Source organism: Oryza sativa, chromosome 6, assembly GCF_034140825.1.
Source record: "Oryza sativa Japonica Group chromosome 6, ASM3414082v1".
In the NCBI taxonomy this organism is placed as follows: domain Eukaryota; kingdom Viridiplantae; phylum Streptophyta; class Magnoliopsida; order Poales; family Poaceae; genus Oryza; species Oryza sativa.
Window position 1 is genome coordinate 14983544 of NC_089040.1, and position 18640 is coordinate 15002183.

General features: G+C 41.9%; 1 protein-coding gene and 1 non-coding gene across 2 annotated transcripts; one reads left to right on the forward strand and one right to left on the reverse strand.

Annotated features, from left to right (window-relative positions):
• Window positions 1–604: 604 nt before the first annotated feature.
• On the forward strand, window positions 605–711 carry LOC112939475 (small nucleolar RNA R71). Its single transcript, XR_003243187.1, has one exon. It is a non-coding gene; the product is annotated as a small nucleolar RNA R71 (small nucleolar RNA).
• Window positions 712–11964: 11253 nt separating this feature from the next.
• LOC4340997 (large ribosomal subunit protein eL20z) lies at window positions 11965–17816 on the reverse strand. The gene is made up of 4 exons (XM_015785399.3): window positions 17590–17816; window positions 17364–17484; window positions 16662–16776; window positions 11965–12321 (listed from the first exon to the last, which is right to left on the reverse strand). Exons 1-4 carry the CDS (start codon window positions 17762–17764, stop codon window positions 12262–12264), a joined length of 471 nt encoding a protein of 156 aa, XP_015640885.1. The 5' UTR covers window positions 17765–17816; the 3' UTR covers window positions 11965–12261.
• Between the last annotated feature and the right edge of the window lie 824 nt (window positions 17817–18640).

Sequence of the window (18640 nt, forward strand, 5' to 3'; positions counted from 1 at the left end):
CGGGATGAGGAAATCCCGTATTTTGATTGGCACATCCTCCGCTATCCTAGTCGGGTAACGGACTGATGAGTCAGCCAGTTGGAGGTACATTGGTGTTGATGCCAACGCCGTGAAGTTGAGTTTGTCGAAACGTCTTTTGGCATGACGCCTGACATCGGCGTTGCCATGAAGTGAAGTTGAGTTCCACCCCTGACCTCCTTGTGGACGATACCCGTTGTTGTTGTTGCCCATGTACATCGCCTCCTCACGGGTTTTCGGGCAATCATTCCCAGAATGACCCGTGCCGCCACAGACCTCACACGTGACGTGTGAGTCCAAGGCCTTGATGGTGCCTTGTAGCCTTTTGTCGTGGTCGTCCAAGCGTTTCATCAGGAGGTCCAGCTTGGCAACAAGTAACTCCATCTCCTTGACGATGTGCATGCCTCGCTGATGGGTTTGGAATCGTTCCTTGCTCCAACCCATATTGGAGACCATCTTCTCTATTAATTCAACGGCTCCTTGAACCGTTTTAGAGAAGAAGGCTCCTCCAGCTGCCGCGTCCTGGTGATCGCGGGACACTGGGGTGAGTCCATTGTAAAAATTCTGCAGAATCAGCCAGTCATCCATCCCATGATGAGGACAGGCAGCCACATACTCCTGCAGTCGTTCCCACGCTTCCGGAATGGACTCGTCCCTTGTCTGCTGGAAACTAGAAATTCGTCCTCGAAGGGCGTTGGTTTTGCCCATCGGGAAGAACTTCGAGAGGAATGTCGTAGAGCATTTATCGCAGGTGTTGATAGCAGCACGGTTGGCATAGAACCACTGCTTCGCTCTCTTGAGGAGGGAGAACGGAAACAGTCGCAGTCTGACGGCATCAGGACTGACGCCCTTGATGGTGTACGTGCTACATATCTCCAGGAATTGTTGCATATGAGCGTTGGCATCCTCATTAGGCTTGCCACAGAACGGGCTAGCCTGCGCCATCGTGATGAGGCTGGACTTCAAGTCGAAATCCACATCTCCTATGTTGACTTGCGGCCCGACGACCACATTGTTAGCAGAGGGAGCAGCGAACTCGCGAAGAGTCTTGCTGGCCATTGTCTTGAAGGTTGGTGGCGCTGGTACGATTGGTTTCTTTCTCGGTAGAGTTTTCTGCGGAGCAACGACCCGCGGCCTGACGCTTCGGAAGAAAGCTTCCGGATTTTCTTTGAAGTTTTCCGGCAAGTTGAAACCAGTCATGCACTACCCTCTTTTCACAACAAAAAGTGAAAACAACCAAGGTTAGCCTGCAAAGGAAATGATTATACAGAGGTAAATATAAAGTATTAGTTCAAGTAATCTCTATTACGAATCTTCCCCGGCAACGGCGCCAGAAATGCTTGTTGGTATTTCTTAACGACATTACTAGAAATATAATTCCTAACAATGGCGTAGAAATACTTGTGGTATATTATGGTTACAGATTTCATCCGCAAGCGCACGGATATACCAATGTAACATTTCACCCGAGAGTATTCCAAGGGTATCGTATTTATTTTATCCCGTGGGAAGATCATGTAGAGAGAACTTAACAAATAATTTATATAATACTTGTGATAATCATATTCTAAGCAGGGGTTAAGATAATCCAAGGGTAGAATGACACACAAGCATTAACTACTCATTCTCATAATAAATAATCTAAGCTAGGTGGAAAGAAAAGAGAAAGAGAATCTATTCCTATACTTTCTAGTTAACTGACATACTAGCTAATACCCTCTATCCGATGCCCTCCTGGTACATCGAGAAGCCACCCCTGACTGCCGAGTTCCTTACGACAGCCCGTCGTGACCATACAACCCTGGAAATTAACTTAGGATTATATATAGGCACGGAGGAATACCCGTACTGAGCTGTCACCATCAGTGGCCCACCTCTCATCCGCAATATATAACCCCAAATAATGATATCCCATAATCTAGACACCACGTCTAAACTACCAGATACTACTCTAATATCATCGTCATGACATAGAGTAATTGCATAAGAAAACACTATACCCGCACCAAAGCATCTCCCAGATAAGCTAGCCGTACATTCAGTATAACAAGAACATAATGTAAAGTAGGTACTCATATACTCGGAAAGTATTTCAATATCATAAATGTATATAGAAGAGTATTCTAATAAAAGTACAAAGCTTATAAAAGAGAAGAGAAAAGCTACTAGAGCCATACCCGAACTCTTCCGAAGGCTTCCAGACTCCTGATTCCTATTCTAATTCTATTGCACCAGCTAGATACTACTAAACTAAACCTGAGAGAAATAAGAGAGTTATTGCTTGAGGTGTGTTGAAGTGAAGAGAGTGAACTCCTTAAATAGGCAGGTAATGACGGTTATGGCGGTTGGAAAGGTCGGTAGTACCCTCCAGCCGCCATAGGGAGTGAATCTCCATCGTTTCCTCAAAACCCTGCATCCATCGGCTTCACGGGAGGTTTGGCCGAACTACCAGGTTCGGCCGAACCTGGGGCTGGCCGAACCAGCCTACATTTTGGCTGGTGGCCTCCTCTGCTGCTTTGCTTCGTAGACTTGTGAATTTTGGCCTAATTCATCGTGTCAAGTCTGTGTTATTGGCACATTCATACACAAGTCTGGTTCTCGACATCGTCCGATTGATTTATCATCTGAGTTGATGTCGATTCTCCTTCACTTTGTTGTCATTCTCTGCAAAAGGTTAGTAGACCTAATACTAGTGGAATATTATTGTTCTAACATATTTATGCATTGCAAGAATCACTAGTTCTCCTTTATTTTGGTAGTATTTACGGTTGAAACTGATCGATAACGACCGTCAACATTGGGGGATGCGGGTGAGGAAAGGAGGAATGCGGTGCGGAGCGCGCGCGGAGGGGAGAGGGTCCGCGACGAATCTGAGGTGTTCGATCGGATGATTCTGGACTGTCGGATTTGATGAATGAGATTTGTAGGAGTGTAGTTGGTGAATTATAGGGTAGATAGATGTTACTGCAGGTGGAAGGTTAAAGTTCAAAATGCCAATCTTTGAAAAGCAATATCTAACAGGATATGTATTATTTTTTAAAACCCTTTTCACAATGATACTATAGTGTTACTGCATGTGGAGGATTAAACTTCAAAATGCATCTACGTACTCCCCTCCTCAAACCTCCCTCTTCTCAAGAAAATCGGTCTCATCCCTCAAATATAGTGTTACTTCATGCATGTATATGACGTTACTGCACTTTTGGCAGTAATATTGTGGTGAATTGCAGTAAATCAGGAATTGAAACAAAAATATATGGGTTCAAAGTATCAGATGTTAACCATATACTTGTTACTTTACAAAAGTAAAAGTATTACTTCACTGTAGATACACGTTACCACCTGACAGTTACACATTACCGCATGTTTATGCAGTAACACTATCCAAGAGCTGCAGTAAAACACTTTGTTACTGTAGAACATATAGAACGCTACTGCACCTTTGGCAGTAACATCATGGTGAAATTGTAGTAAACCAGGAATCAAGAAAATATATATGGGTTAAGAGTCTCACATGCTAAAAATACTTGTTACTGCACAAAGTGGAAGTGCTACTACATGGCAGGTACACGTTACCACATGTTTATGCAGTAACACTATTCAAGAATTGCAGTAAGACGCATTGTTACTACAAAACATACGGTCTTTACTGCACACTTACAGTAACGTCGCGATTGGATTGTAGTAACGCACAACAAATAGTTAGTAACGAGCAGTAATGCTATAGTATTACTACTTGTGGAGAGTCAAGATCCAAAAAAGTCAAGCTTCGAACAATATCTCTCACTTAATGTATGATTTTTTTAAACCGTTTGCACCATGATGTTAGAAAAAAAAGTGCTTATCAAAAGTAGATTGTTGACAGTCCTTAAATCATAACAGTTGACTACATATAATGAAATAAAATATGGTATCCAACTTAGTGGTAGGGTTTATTACTAATCATTTCCACTAGTATGTGGTGAAATTTGTGTATGTAGGTATTTTGAGGAGAAAACACATCCATCATGTAACAAAATGCACCTCCGCGCATTCAGGACGCGTTTACACGGATTGGAGGGCCCATATGTCAACCAAAACCACTTAGAATTGGGCCAAAACATTGTGCAAGATGTTGTGGGCCCATTAAGTAACCTACCGGCCAAAGGAGAGGCCGGGAGGACAGTTTTTGGGATCGGCCGAACCGCCAATTCAGCCGAACCAATCCTAGCGCCTCCCGTCATCTGGCTTCACGTGGACGGCTCGGATTTCTCCCCTATGCCGGTTTTAGGGTGTTTTAGTCATTTCCCATGCCCCTAACCGTCATTTGGAGCCTATATAAGGAGGAGTTCACTCTCATTTACAACACACAACTTTGAGCTGAATTACAAGAGGCTCAATTGTATCTTTTGTACATTAGAATAAGGTAGAGAGTGTGGGGAAGATCTGGAGGAGTGCCCGGAAGTTTGGCGCTCATCCGACTTGTACCTCGATGAGTGTAGCTTCGTAGGAGGAATTTGGGAGGAGTACTGGAGCTGTCGGTACACTCTGCTCCGGGTTCGGAGAACTTCTTCTATAAAGTAAGCATTTGTTTTCCTTTCTTATGTTATTTAATTACTTTGTCTAAGTAAGATAGATTTCCATCTTTTCGGTTTCATTATTTAGTATTCATACTAAGTACTCTAGTACTAGGACTCCGGATAGAGAAGGAAGTTCATGCGCAAGTATTAGAGTAGTAATTAATAACTTAGACGTGGTGTCTAGGTTAAAGATTACCTTTGTTTGTTATGTATCCCACGTATTTGTCAGAGGTAGACAGCAGGTGGTGACAGCCCTGAATCTCGTCCCAGTAATCCTCCACATTCGGATACATCATATAGCTATAGCCAGAACCACGCTGGCAGACCAGCAGGGGTCGGTGCCCGAAGCAACAGATAGGGAATTGCCTTGCTTAGCGTAGATAATTAATACACATAGAAAGTCCTCTCTAGCCTAGCCTGCTTTCCATCAGTTGTTGTCTTTGGATAGTCTTAGCCTTAGGTAGATACACACGTTCCCTGAGTTCGATATCCTTTTGGTGTCACCCAAAGGTGAAGTGCTACAACGGTATTCCGTGCGCTTACGTATTTATCTGTGATCATAAGAAATACCAACATAGATCTGTCATGATTATATTTTAACTAAACGTTCTGCATGTAAGACATAGCTTTACTGCATGATGGCTGTCATGTTACTGCATCGTTCCGCAAGACGAGAGCTGAGAAGAGGTGGGTGGTAGGGGGAGTTGGTAGGCGGTTTGACCGGGCTTTGACCAACGTGGGCGGAGTTGGTAGACTCTTTTCTATTCTGTGTGAGCATAAATTCATTTTCCCTCTTTTCCATTTTTTAGTCACTCTCCTCTTTTTATTTTTCTTTTGGAAAAAGAGGCGTAAATAATGTGGAGTATTTATTTAGTGGATGACATTGAGGTGGATGAAATGGATGGTAGCTTCCGGTGTAGAAGTTTAGCATATGTATGCATATGTGGGTGTATATGATCTTGATCATAAAATATGAAAAGAATCTACTCATGATGAGGACACAACTAGCTCGGATATAACCAAGACTACCTTATGTATTAATCAACCAAAGGTGCATATGTTCTACATTAGATTTGCTTCTTATATATTTGAACAAACGTTGCTACACAATGTGTTTTGTGTGTTTTCGTTTGCAGAGGTATTTGCCCTGACGAAGGAAAAGAGGCCGAGCATAACGAACGAATGGATGATCAAAGAAGTTTATTGGGGACCAAACCAAGACCTTCTCCAAGTCTACTTCTACCTCACCACGTCACTTTTGGTCCATAGAAGACAAGGGATAAAGTTCTACACGTTTTGGATTCGGATTCGGGCCTCCTGACAGCATCAACATCAAACAGACTTAGCCGCTGATCTAGAAGGAATTTCGGGGCCCATGAGTACTTGTTGGAAAGCTTATGGAGTCTACTTTCAGATAGTTTTGGTCCCACGTCAAGTTGATGCTGTCAAGAGGCCTAAATCCGAGTCCAAGACATGTAGAACTTTATCTCTTGTCTTATATGGACTAAAAGTGACGTGGTGAGGTAGAAGTAGACTTGGAGAAGGTCTTGGTTTGGTCCCCAATCAACTTCTTTGATCATCCATGCATTTGTTATGCTCGGCCTCTTTTCCTTCGTCCAAGCAAGTCACTACAAGATAATTGAGCTATTGCCACCAATTTATTGCAACGAAAAATAATTCGGGGCAATATATTGTACTATCGCAATGATAATTTTTCTGTGGCAAATAACTATACTTTGTTGCAATGATTTACAATCGTTGTTTTATTCAGTATTTTTGTTGCAATAGGAAATGAGCTATCGCCACAAAAATATTATTATTGCAAAAAAAACATGTTCTATCGCCACAAATTTAATTTTTGTGGCAATTTGCACAGTACATGGTAATTTCACTATTTTCTATTGCCATGATCAACAAATTTGTTGCAATAAAAAATTTATCATCTCATAATTTAGCTTATTCTTTTCATATGGACACGGATTAGGACAAATTTTATATGAAATTTATACCTCTCGATGAGATCTACAACTTAAATTTTTCATTTGAAATCTTTTAAATTGTCACGCCCGGAATTTGTATCCAAAATTCCAAATTGATAATAGAGTGCAATTATTAACCTAATTAATAGGTGAATATAAAGTCATTACAGAGGTAGATAGTTCCTCTCAAATAATAAAGATCTAAGCAGAGGAAAATAAAATAAACAGCGCAGGCGCCTTCATCCCACAAGCAGCTTGACCAGGGCTACGCCTAATCCTCCACACCTTCAGCATCATTGTAGAACTCCTCCTCTGATGAATGATTGCAAGGTGAGTATATGACATACTCAACAAGCCACGCAGCAAATATGCAAGTGCAGGGGATAACAAAGGATGGCATAATATAGTCTCATTTGCATAAATGACATTTAATAAATACTTTAGAATTTAGTAAACAGTAAAGTATTTAATTAAACAATATTAATCCATCGCTATACAACATACCCGTTGCATAGGCCCAACCATTCTGAACAACCATTCCCGGCTGTACAGTTCTATCTCCAAACCAGGAATATAACATTCCAAACCAGGAGCTAAACCATTTATTAACAATTACAGCATCATTTATTATGCTGAGAGGTCTGAGACTAATCACGAAAGACATTGTTAGACCCGCCCATAATCGCGGGCACGGCTATTCGAATAGTTTTACTCTTGCTAGAGGTGTACCACTGTACCTACAAGACACAACCTCAACATCATGTCAACCATGCGTCGCGATACTTATCAAGTATCCGAATAGAGATTGTGACAATACCCTTCGCATAACACAATTCAAAGTAGAGCACCGTTCCTGGATCATAATCACCCCCTTATAAAACAAGGCATGGACTCCCCAGCGACCCCCGTGGGCTTATCTCCGCCACTTCACAGTCTGGTGCTCTACAATGAACCACACTATACAAAAGGTAAAGCCGTTGCCCACGCTGGCTTGTGGTTGGCACGGTTAATGTTTCACAACCGAAAATCGTGAACCGGTCCTTAATTGTCATGTTTTAGTTGGCATCTTAATTAATCATCCTATCATGATTAACCATCATGAGCTACCATTAATCCATCATTAAGTAATAGTGAATCATTAATTATCCCATTCATATGAGCTAGTGTCTCTGCGCATGGCTAAGCATCCTAATTGCTTTAGCTAAAACCATATGATGTTCTAGCTAATCAAATTATTAACCAGGAGACAAAGCATAGGTAATCAATAACAAAGGGCTATAACAAAGGCAATAGGTCATTCCCACCCGGTGACATTCAAAAATAAATGCAATAGTTGAATAGAAACAATAGCTTTAAACGGGATCAACATGCTCAAAGAATTGTTTGGGATCTGTGTGACTTGCCTTGCTAGCCTTGGAACTCTTCAAAGTCTTCTCCTGCAAAATCGGACTCTCCGGGAACGTCGGAATCTAATCATAAAAGAGCAAAGAGGTATGATCTTTCTTTTCCACAAAAATGACTGGAGCTCCCCATGGAGACGAACTTGGTCTAATGTATCCTTTCTGATGCAAATCATCTACTTGCCTCTTGACCTCTGCTAATTCATTAGCTGACATTCTATAAGGTCTCTTATGGATCAGAGTTGTTCCTGGTACCAGATCTATTCTGAATTCTATATCTCTCTTAGGCGGCATACCAGGTAAATCATCGGTAACACATCCGGGTAGTCCCGTACTATGGGAATCTCTTCCAAAGTTATTTGGTTCAGACTTGACCTTAACGGCTCAGAAGGCAATGCATGAACAGTTACAACTTGACCATCATTGCTGGTGAGGGTTACTTTTCTATTGGCACAATCTGTCACACCTTTATATCTGGCTAACCAGTCCATCCCTAGGATGACATCAAGGTCTTTGGATTCTAACAGAATAAGGTTGGCCAGAAATGGTACACCTTGAATCTCTATTCTGATAGAGGGGCTACGTTGTGATGAGAGTGCTTGGTTACTGGGGGTACTAACCATCAAATGATGTCTAAGATCTTCTATCTCCATCCCATGATTTCCCGCAAAACTCATAGACAAAAATGAATGTGTGGCACCAGAATCAAAAAGCACTGTTGCAGGAACTGAGTTAACAGGAAACATACCCAAAATCACATTTGGAGCACCTTGGGCTTCTGCAGCAGCAACATGATTGACACGGGCCTTTGATGTGGGTGCATTGGAGTTATTCTGCACAGGAACAGTCTTCACACGTCGGGGCTTCAGACACTTGTCAGAGTAATGACCTGGTTCACCACAGTTGAAGCACACCCCTGACTTGTTTCCTTGCTCCCTCTTGACAGGCTGGTGCTGGACTGGAGTTGCAACAGGACGTGGAGCTTAGTTGCGGTTGTTGTTGCCAGCATTGTTGTTAAAGAACTGACACGGCGGACGAACAACTGACGGAGATCCTCCCTGTGACACTGCCTGAGGTCCCATAATGAGACGCGGCCTCTGACTATTCCCCTGCTGAGCTTTGAAGTGAGCAATCCTGTGTTCTTCTGCTCCATTCGGTTGTACTTATCCTCCTGTCGAATGGCCTTATCCACCAACTTCTGGAAATCAGAATAATCCCCAGTCATCAACGGGTGAAAGCTCATCATTCAGTCCTTCCAAGAACTTTTCCTGACGCTCTTCATCTGTGCGCACATCCTCTGGAGCATAACGGGCCAGACGATTGAATTCATGCAGGTACTCGGTGACAGAATGAGATCCCTGAGTGAGCGCCCTGAACTCCTTCTTGAGGGACACCACTCCTGATGGTATGTGAGTTTTCCTGAAAGCAGCAGTGAACTCGAGTCAAGTGATTGGTTCAGATAGGTGGGACCAAGTATCAATAGTGTAGTATGTAATTATTGTATGGATGAGCTATTAGATTGGCTAGATAAATTGGAGCTAGTAGTTGGCTATACTATTAAACTTGCTCTAAGGATGAAGGGGCTGGCCGGCTGGGGGCTGCTACTGCACTGTCGCTGTAGCTGCGCAGAGGTACGGCGATGGCGTGCTACGTGCAAGGCTGCAAGCGATAGCCGCGCGGCGACGCAGGGGATGGGCCAAGGGCAGACCGGCGCAGTGGCACGACAGGCGATGGCGTTAGGCGCGTGGCCGCATCTATGCATATGCGAGCTGCGAGCAAGGCCCTGTTTGGAAGATAAGTCCAGGGCTAATTTTGAGAGCTAATGTTTAGTAATGAATTGGTAGGCTAAACTATGCCTAGGTTGATATGTTTCGATCCATGGGCTAATGCAAGGCTAAAAGGTGGAGAGAGAGAGTAGAAAGAGAGGAGAGAGAAGGAGAGAGAGAGAGAGCTGCTTTTTGATGGTCCCCACACAAAATTAGCCCCATTAGCACCCTTTGGAGGGGCTAATGTTTTGATAGGGGCTAATTCACATTAGCTCAAAATTAGCCTACCTGTTTAGATTCTTGAGGGCTAATTTGAAACTAAAAGGTGAAGGCTAAACATTAGCCCATAGAACCAAACAGGGCCCAGGTCAGCATCCAGCAGGAATAGCCGTCCAGGCACAGCTGACGCGCCGAGCAATGGCAGTGCGCACTCAGGGTGAGGGAGCGACGCTGTGACTGTGATGGGACAACTTCGGATTTCGGTGCTAGCGGCGGCGACAATTCAGCGGCATGAAGGGCCTGTTCACTTTGATGCCATTTTCAACCTTACCAAATTTTGGTAAAGTTGACAAAAAAGTGGCTACATTTAGTTTGCTGCCAAATTTTGTTAACTATATAAGAAATCCTACCAAAAATTTGGCAAGTAGTTACTAAAATTTTGACAATGATAAAATTTGATAAGGTTTTTTTTGGCATCAAAGTGAATAGGCCCGAACAGAAGACGAACCATCCAACTCAAAAATCAAAATACTCCCGTTAATAACATGCCACCCATCGAGTGGATACGAGACGTCGCGCGTGGCCACGTGAATAATTTCCTAGGCTGTTCACTTAATCTCTTGTGGGCCGGCTAATTATGGTTGGGGCCACGTGAATAATTTCCTGGGAAGTAGTGGTTGGCAGCCCAAGGAAGAGTACTGGGGGATGGGGCAGCGTGGGCAGTAGTTGGCCCGGGCGACCCACACTGCCTAATGGGTGGTTCCCCTAGCCGCCTCCCTCAGCACCGTCCTAGCTGCGTCTCCACTACAACCCCTATCGGTGCCACCGTAACTCTAAATTGAATTAGAGAGAATATTTGGAGAGAAGTGGGTCAACCAGGTGCGGAGGGGGCTAAATGCATAGTTGCGGCACGTTGAACAATCACATTGGCAAATCAACCCAGCCAGACATGTTTTGGATATGTGATGGTTCATTCAAACAAGACTGCGAACCCCAATGTTAGATTTGCAAGATAGATAATCCGAGTGATACCACGCTTAAGCTACAAGATGAAGAAAAATATGGGCCAATGGTTTTATGATTTGAGTTTTTATATAGACTAATGGTTGCGTAGCATTTTTCAGGTTTCTATGGGAATGTTTCTTCTGGGTTTCTTTTAGGGTGTGTGTGTGATATACCAATCCAAATTAACACATACGTAAAAAAGAAGAAGATGAAAATGAAAATAAAAATAAAATAGAAGAAATAAAATTACAACCACGTGGTGAGAATAAATTGGCTAAAATCAAGCAAAAATATGGTAGCACTTCTTCTAGCAAAGAGTTAAATAATTTAAACATATTCTCTCAATAAACTATGTTTGGCTAACAAAAAGCAGCGCATTTCATTCCATCAGTATCTCACGCTCTCCTCTATAGTCCTTCACTCTTAGTTTCTCATTTTCCATGTTCTTCAAGCAAAACGGAACCCAAGTTAATTGTTCACCTTGCTATAATTGTTCGAGTGGATCTAGTTGTGTAATTTTGTATAGGACCTCGGCCAAGCGGAACCCAAGTTAAGTATGCCTCAGCCTGGTGAAGCATGGTCAGGGTTCTCTTGGCCATCATTGCGCACGTTTAAGGCCCTCTTTATTTAGGCTTAGACTTATTGGCCTAGACTTTTAAGTCAGATTATTGACTTATATGATTTATAAGCCGGTGGATTTAATGTCCTAAGTTTAATGGTTGAGTCATACATTTATTTAGGCTTAGACTTATTGGCCTAGACTTTTAAGTCAGATTATTGGCTCATATGATTTATAAGCCGGTAGATTTAATATCCTAAGTTTAGTGGTTGAGTCATACATCTACCTCACATAAGCCAAAAAAGCTTCTCCAACCTAGTTTTTGGCTTAATAGTGTTAGAGTAATTTATGGCTTCAAAAAAGCCAAACGGAAAAGCTGCTTGTTTATTTAGACTTAGACTTTTCGACTTATAAGTTGGCTTATAAGTCTAAACAAAGAGGGCCTAAATAGTGACATACTGTTCTTGGATCGAGTTCCTTGGATTTTGTTCGATTAAAGTACCGTGTAACATTAACCGTCACTATTACAGTTTGCCATTTGATGGCACCTTGTTTATTCGACAACCATGTCGTCGATCACTTTACACTGATGAACATATTACACAGGTCATGGGCGTCTCTACACGAAGATACAGTCTGGAGATAGCTCATCTGTTTAGTTCTTCACATTGGTGATAAATATATTACATCTTTAGAAAAGGAATGTGGTTTCTGAAATAATAGGTACATCCAGATTTGGATTGATGACTTCCAGTATCACCAGAAAGGATGCACTCTTATGCCATTGAGGATGAAAGGAACTAGCACAAAAATACCCTGCAATGTAAATCTCTGTAACATATAACCACACAAAAAAAATGAAGTAAAATGCACCATGCTTGCAAGAAATAAAACAGTGCTTGAACCAAAGGAGGCTAATAGCAGAACATGCTACTGAATGTCTGTCATATATGCAAGCATAACTGTGCAAGAATGTACATGATATCCATAAACTGACATAAATAAATAAACTTCCTATAATATCATTGCTTAATACTTGCTAAAAGTACTTGGAATAGAGTAAGGGTTCAAAATCTGGATACAAATAGCGGCTGTCAGCCAGCACAACTCTCACAGTATCCAAATAACAGCATCCAAAATCTAGAATGAGTGGCTGGAAATTGGCTAGTTACCAAACAAGAAAACAGGTTTATTTGATGCCAATAAGCCTAATGGGGCATCACTTACTCACACAGGCCTCTCACATGGCTCCAAGATCCATCAGAGAAAGCAAACAATAGAAGAGGCCGTGATGGATGCGGTACAGTAACCATGATTTGCATAATTATTTTTTCAACTTTTTAGGCTAAACAATAGATATGGATTGTTTACAAAATTTTTTTGTTAATATTCTTGTTATATATATTGCTACATCGTGTATAAGATGTGAATTTGGATTTTAAGCAATGAGCAGTCTATTTCGCTGTTCCCTGTTCCATCTTCCCATCCCGTGCACTAGCGCATTCTTTCTCCCAGCAACACAGCACTGTACTGTCGGAGACCAAGTCCTAGGCCACCCTTCTCCCACTTGTATACAAACAAACAAACCACACTCTCTTTTGGTGCATGTGCCAGCGTATGTACTACTGTATAGGAAAATTTTGACTACAAAGGTGGTTCAAGCTGCTTATTTGCTCAGTGCTGCACCTTCTCAACTCAAAACAATTGAGGCATGTATCACATTGCTCTCTTTTTCTGATGATATTACATATTATGATTCAAGAATTCAGGATAGCGTTTATTTCGTGAATGTCATTTGATTGATCATTTATCAGCTAGTAGAATGTTACATATTATGAATGTCATATTATGATTCAAACATTGTGAAAAGTCAGAACCAAAGTAGAAAAAACAACGTTTGATTGATCATTTATCGGATAGTATGTCATTTGCCATCAATAGCTATGTATTGGAATTTGGAAGCAACCACTGACATCTTAGAAAACAGGTAGGTAATAACAGTAACTGACAAAAAGTTTATCAGTGTAAGCAGAAAATTTTTGAAATGGAGGCAAAAGCAATTTTAATTGCATAAACAAGAGTACTACAACCATCCATCTATCTATACCTATACTAATTGGGCACTTCCTAGAAGCTCCCAAGTTAACAAGAAAGATCTGGCTGCTGACTAGGCTATTCATATAATCATGATGGTAGATTTAAAGATCACATATGGTGGGCCACCTTTAAAATCCCGGTAAATCCGTTCTATGCCAGCCCACCGTACGTATCAATCTCAACCTCTGAAATGAAATCTCATATATCTGTACGATCTCTATTCTGAAGCACAACACAACTCTCCCTATGACGGCAACCGCGGCCATGTCATCTTAGATGTTGATCTGGTTATCAACATCCTTCAATTCGCTACTACGCACTTGACGATTTCGCTGGTGCGGCTCGGGGATGCAGCACTCCACGACTGTTCACATAACATGCAGGAGCTGCTCCAGATCGGAATCAAGACAATGGGCTACGACTCCGGAGTAGGATGCACGCGATGCTCGACATGGAGATTCCATCGGTACATTTTTCTTTTCAATTCAGTTGTTTCTACATGTTTAACATCTGAAAAAGGGATAACCAGGGGCTTATACTATGCCATCAGACAAATTCTTTTGCTTCATCCTTTAGGGTTCTTTCCAAAAGAATAAACTAGAAAACTGACTTATCAGGTAAGATGTTGGTGTGGAGCATTATTTCATTGGCTCTGCGTCTTGCATTGGACAAATTAAAGAAAAACAAACAAATTATGGAATAAGCAAAATTTGTGACATTATGCCCCCAGTTGACTGAGTTCAATTAGAACCAATAAATCCAGGCAAGTGTTGGCTGGTCGGATAAAATAGAAAAACACAATAGTTGAGAGTGTTTTTTTCTTTTAACTCACAGCATATGCATAGATGAAAAGACTAAAATACAACCCTGTCTCTGAAATAAACATGTAATTTAATGTGAGTATTTCTGTGAGAAACAATATTTTTCATCCCCAAAAAAAATAGTAGTCTTCAAATGACACTCTTGTCAAAAGGAGGGTAGTCAAAAGCCACATAAAAGCAACAGTTGAAGAGCTCATCCTATATGTAGGAGAAGATCGGGATTACATATGAGTTTCAAATCAGGTATGTGTGAGCCGTTTCTTCATTTCTACCTATCATTGTCTTGTCAGTTTTATCTGTCTATCTATATATCTATACATATACTAATCGTATATTCTAAAGAGAGCTACGACATTAAGAAGAAATATCTGGTCATCAATATAGGTGAATTGTACTATCGTAAAAGTATATCGTATTGACAGTTTGTATCAAATAAAACATGCAAATGGAAATTGTAGAATCAAGGTATTGATGTAATCTATGCGATGAATAATTGTTAAATGTAAGTGTTTGTTGAAAATACGGTGATTGTTTTCGGATGGTGAACAGTGCGGTGGTCGGCATTGTGAAGCCGGTCACACCGGGCGGGTGTCGCCGGCCAGACCGGTGGTGTTGATGAGGTCAGACCAGGTAGTCCGACGATCGGACCGACAGACTCCAGGAGGGAGTCGGTTTCGTAGAATTTCTAGATTGCTTCATGTTTATGACTTCTAGATGGTTTCTACACGTATGTGATACTATTGTGTGATGATGTGAGTTAAGTTGGTGCGAACTTGTACTCAGATATAAAGTTTCTTCATTGTTCATGTGCAGATGTTGCTTGAGACCATGGGAGTATAGCCAATGATGGATGGGGACTAGGCTTAGGAGAAGTTGAGGTCCAGACGGTCAAGGATATCATGTGGGATGCTTAGTCTAGAGAACAATGCATGTGGAGAAGTTGAGGTCCAGACGGTCAAGGATATCATGTGGGATGCTTAGTCTAGAGAACAATGCATGTGGAGGTGAAGGTTTCCATATGGCATACACATGACGTTGTGTGCGTATGGAAAGAGGAGTCAAATTTGGATTGGAGTCCAAGTTTTGAAAGATTGGAGTGTGGAGTTTTATAGAGATGTAGTTTCCCTGGCTAGGGAGTGTGGAGATTGGAGTCCCAGTTCTAGTTGAATTCGTGGCTAGGGGTAGCCACGTTGTGGGTATAAATAGAAGAGGGGTTGAAGCTAAAAGATATTAACTTATTGGGAGAGAAAAGTTAGAGTTTGCTTTGAGATTTCAATCCTAGTTCGAGAGTTGAGAGATGAGTGCTTTAGATGCACTTTGTAAACACATATTGATGCAATAAAGTTGATCTACTTTCCAGAGTTTCATCAATACATGTTTTTCTGGATCCCGACAATTTGACCGAAGTTTATTCGGCGGTATAACCGGCAGCAGGAAGACAGTCCAACTGGCGGCAAGGAGACGGTCAGACCGGCGGTGTAACTTTGTCAAGTTTGAGGGTAACTTTTATGTCTGCTAAAAGTTTAGGTTTTAAGTGTTCCTACCATTCACCTCCCCCCCTCTGGTAGGCTTGGTTCTTGTATTCGATCCTACAGAAATACTATGGACTCTCTAGTTTTAATTTTTTTCTCAAAATTGAAAATCACAAAAATCTGGAATTGATAATAAATATGAAATTGTACTCGTCTTGATTGTTTTTTAATTAATTGGGCTCTTTAGTTTTAGATTTTCCAATATTAGTAACTCCGAAATTCTAAATTAATAAAAATGAAGTTGCATTACGTGGATCTCATTCGTGATCATAGATAGTGGAGAGTCCATATAAAATAAATCACATAATTGGAAATAGCATGGACTCTACTTTAATAATTCTGAAATTCGTAATTATGAATATGATATCATTCCCATATTGGATTCCCAATTTAGTGTTTTATTAATTTAATTGAAATTTTCGAAATTAATAATTAGCAATTTACAGCTGACATCTTTAAACATAAAAACATCTATAATTTCAAAGCGAACCAGCATATTTAAATAATATAACTTTAATGTTTATTGTGTCGGCAATAATAGCCTATGCAATGCACGGGTTGGCAACTAGTATGCATAATTCTGCATGAAGCATTTGTGAATAGAACACAGCAGGAAACAAACATAAGAAGTGCTTTCTGTATCTTCTGTGCAATAAACAATAGAAATCAACTCTTGAGTTTCTTAGAACTAGAATGGGAAACTTACAGCAATAGTGCATGCAATCAATCCAGGCTTCTCTCTGTGGTCCAAAGCAACAAAGAATAGAATAAAAGCACCAGCATACCAGGGAAGTGCAGCCAAGAAAAACCCCAGTAAGAACCTTCAAAAAAAGAATAATGCAAGGTTTGCATCAGGATAAAAGTGCGCTTTTACTTACAATATATGAATAAGAGGATAACATTTGACATGAGATTTTAACTTAATGCAAATCATGATGTACTTGCAACATTTATTTGATATGTACAATTCAGTGGTAGGAATTAGAAAAGACATACACACAAAAATACAATAGCACTGTTAGCAACAATAAGAATGAAAATGGAGAAATGATAAGAAAATGCTCAATTTTCTAGCTAAACAGCAGGACTGGATCTTTAGATATGTTTGCTGAACCTAAACCAAGATATTGCTGCTGATTCAGAAATTACTACCACGAATGCAGAAATTCGTTCATGAACCATCACTTCCTTTCTGCCAAAGGAACATTTATCATCCGAACTGAACTTGTTTCGGAGTATTAACAGCATATAAATATACCGTGAATTAACATAACCATCTAGATGTTCCGTTGTTCTGGTGAACTTATGTCTTCCCAGACTTGTCAGATTGATTCGCGTCACCTCTAAACTAGTACATTTTGGAGTCAACCACCACCCAAAGTAACAAATGGAAGAGAATGGCGCTTACAAAATCCAGCCTAGGCCGATGCCGCAAAACGGAAGCGGAGGCTCCCTGATGGGCACGCCCTCCACGAGGACCAGCTGCTGCACAGTGCACGGGAAGGCAACAACGCCCTGAGCTGCGTACCCTGAGAATACAGCGTTGGGAACCAATCAAATCTCAGTTTCCAGTTTCCACAACATCAGAAGAGCAAGAACTGAGGGTAGTGCGGGGAGAAAGAGGGGTCATCGACCGGCCGGGAACGGGTGGTTGGAGGCTGCTCCGTCGGGCTTCTGCTGCTGCTGCTGCTGCGGCGGCGGCGGCGGGAGGAAAGTGCCGTAGTGGTGATGGTGGTAAGGGGGAGGGGCGGGCCCGTCGAGGGGGGAGCGGGACGGAAGCTTGGTGCTGGGCTCCTCGGCCTCTTGCATCGCCGTGGAAGATTTGGTGTGAGATCACGAGGCGTGGTTTGGACTTTTGCACAGCGGAGCCCGAGACAAGGGTTCGCCGGTTTTGGGGAAGAATCTTGCCGGTGGAAGCATAACACTACTAATAAAGTAATAATTGATGGGAAGGTCCATTTGACCCCCCTCAAATACGTTTGTTCGAAATTCACCTATAAACTCCAAAACCGGTATCAAAATCCCCTTAACTATTGAAATAGTCTAATTTGACCCCTCAAGGCTTCGTTCGGCTGACCGGGAAAAGGCCGGGATCCCAACCTTTTTCCCGGTCCCGAAGGGGAAACCCACCACAAGGGGAAGAAATCCCCTAGTTCCTCAAAAGTTCATTCGGATCGGCCTGGGAAGGTGGGTTTACCAGCCCATTCCACTCTAGACCCTAGGGAAATCTTGTTGAAATTATAACCATATAATGATTTAATTTATTCCATAGATAAATCATGACATTGTAGATGTAAACTAGATTGAATGCATCATTAGATCTACACATGTAAACTAAGCAGTAAAACATGAACAGATCAAATATGCGTAACATGTCGAACACGTACCGAGGTGACGGAAAGACCGGTTGCTCGGCAGGAACTACTCGCGGTTGCGAGCGTTGACGAAGGCGCGAAACACGCGAGCGGAGAGGAAGGCGAGCCGTCGCGGACGAACAGGGAGCAGTCGCGCGAAGCGCTTCCAAAAACCTTATTGCTGCCTTCTCCCGGTGCAAGACGTCGAAGGCAGAGGTTCCGGAGACCTGCTCTCCCGATCGTCGGTGCACGCCGGTGAGCGGGATGGAGTAGTCTACGAGCGACGGCGCAACATAGAGTAGGAGGCAAACCCTAGATTGATTTCGCGAGT

Bases quoted from the DNA above. Each gene is read 5' to 3' on its own strand.
- LOC4340997 (XM_015785399.3), bottom strand. From the start codon at position 17,764: ATGCAAGAGGCCGAGGAGCCCAGCACCAAGCTTCCGTCCCGCTCCCCC. The intron at 17,485-17,589 runs GTCGATGACCCC...CTGTATTCTCAG, and splicing joins CAACCACCCGTTCCCGGCCG to GGTACGCAGCTCAGGGCGTT. The intron at 12,322-16,661 runs GTAAGTTTCCCA...TTTACATTGCAG, and splicing joins TGATTGCATGCACTATTGCT to GGTATTTTTGTGCTAGTTCC.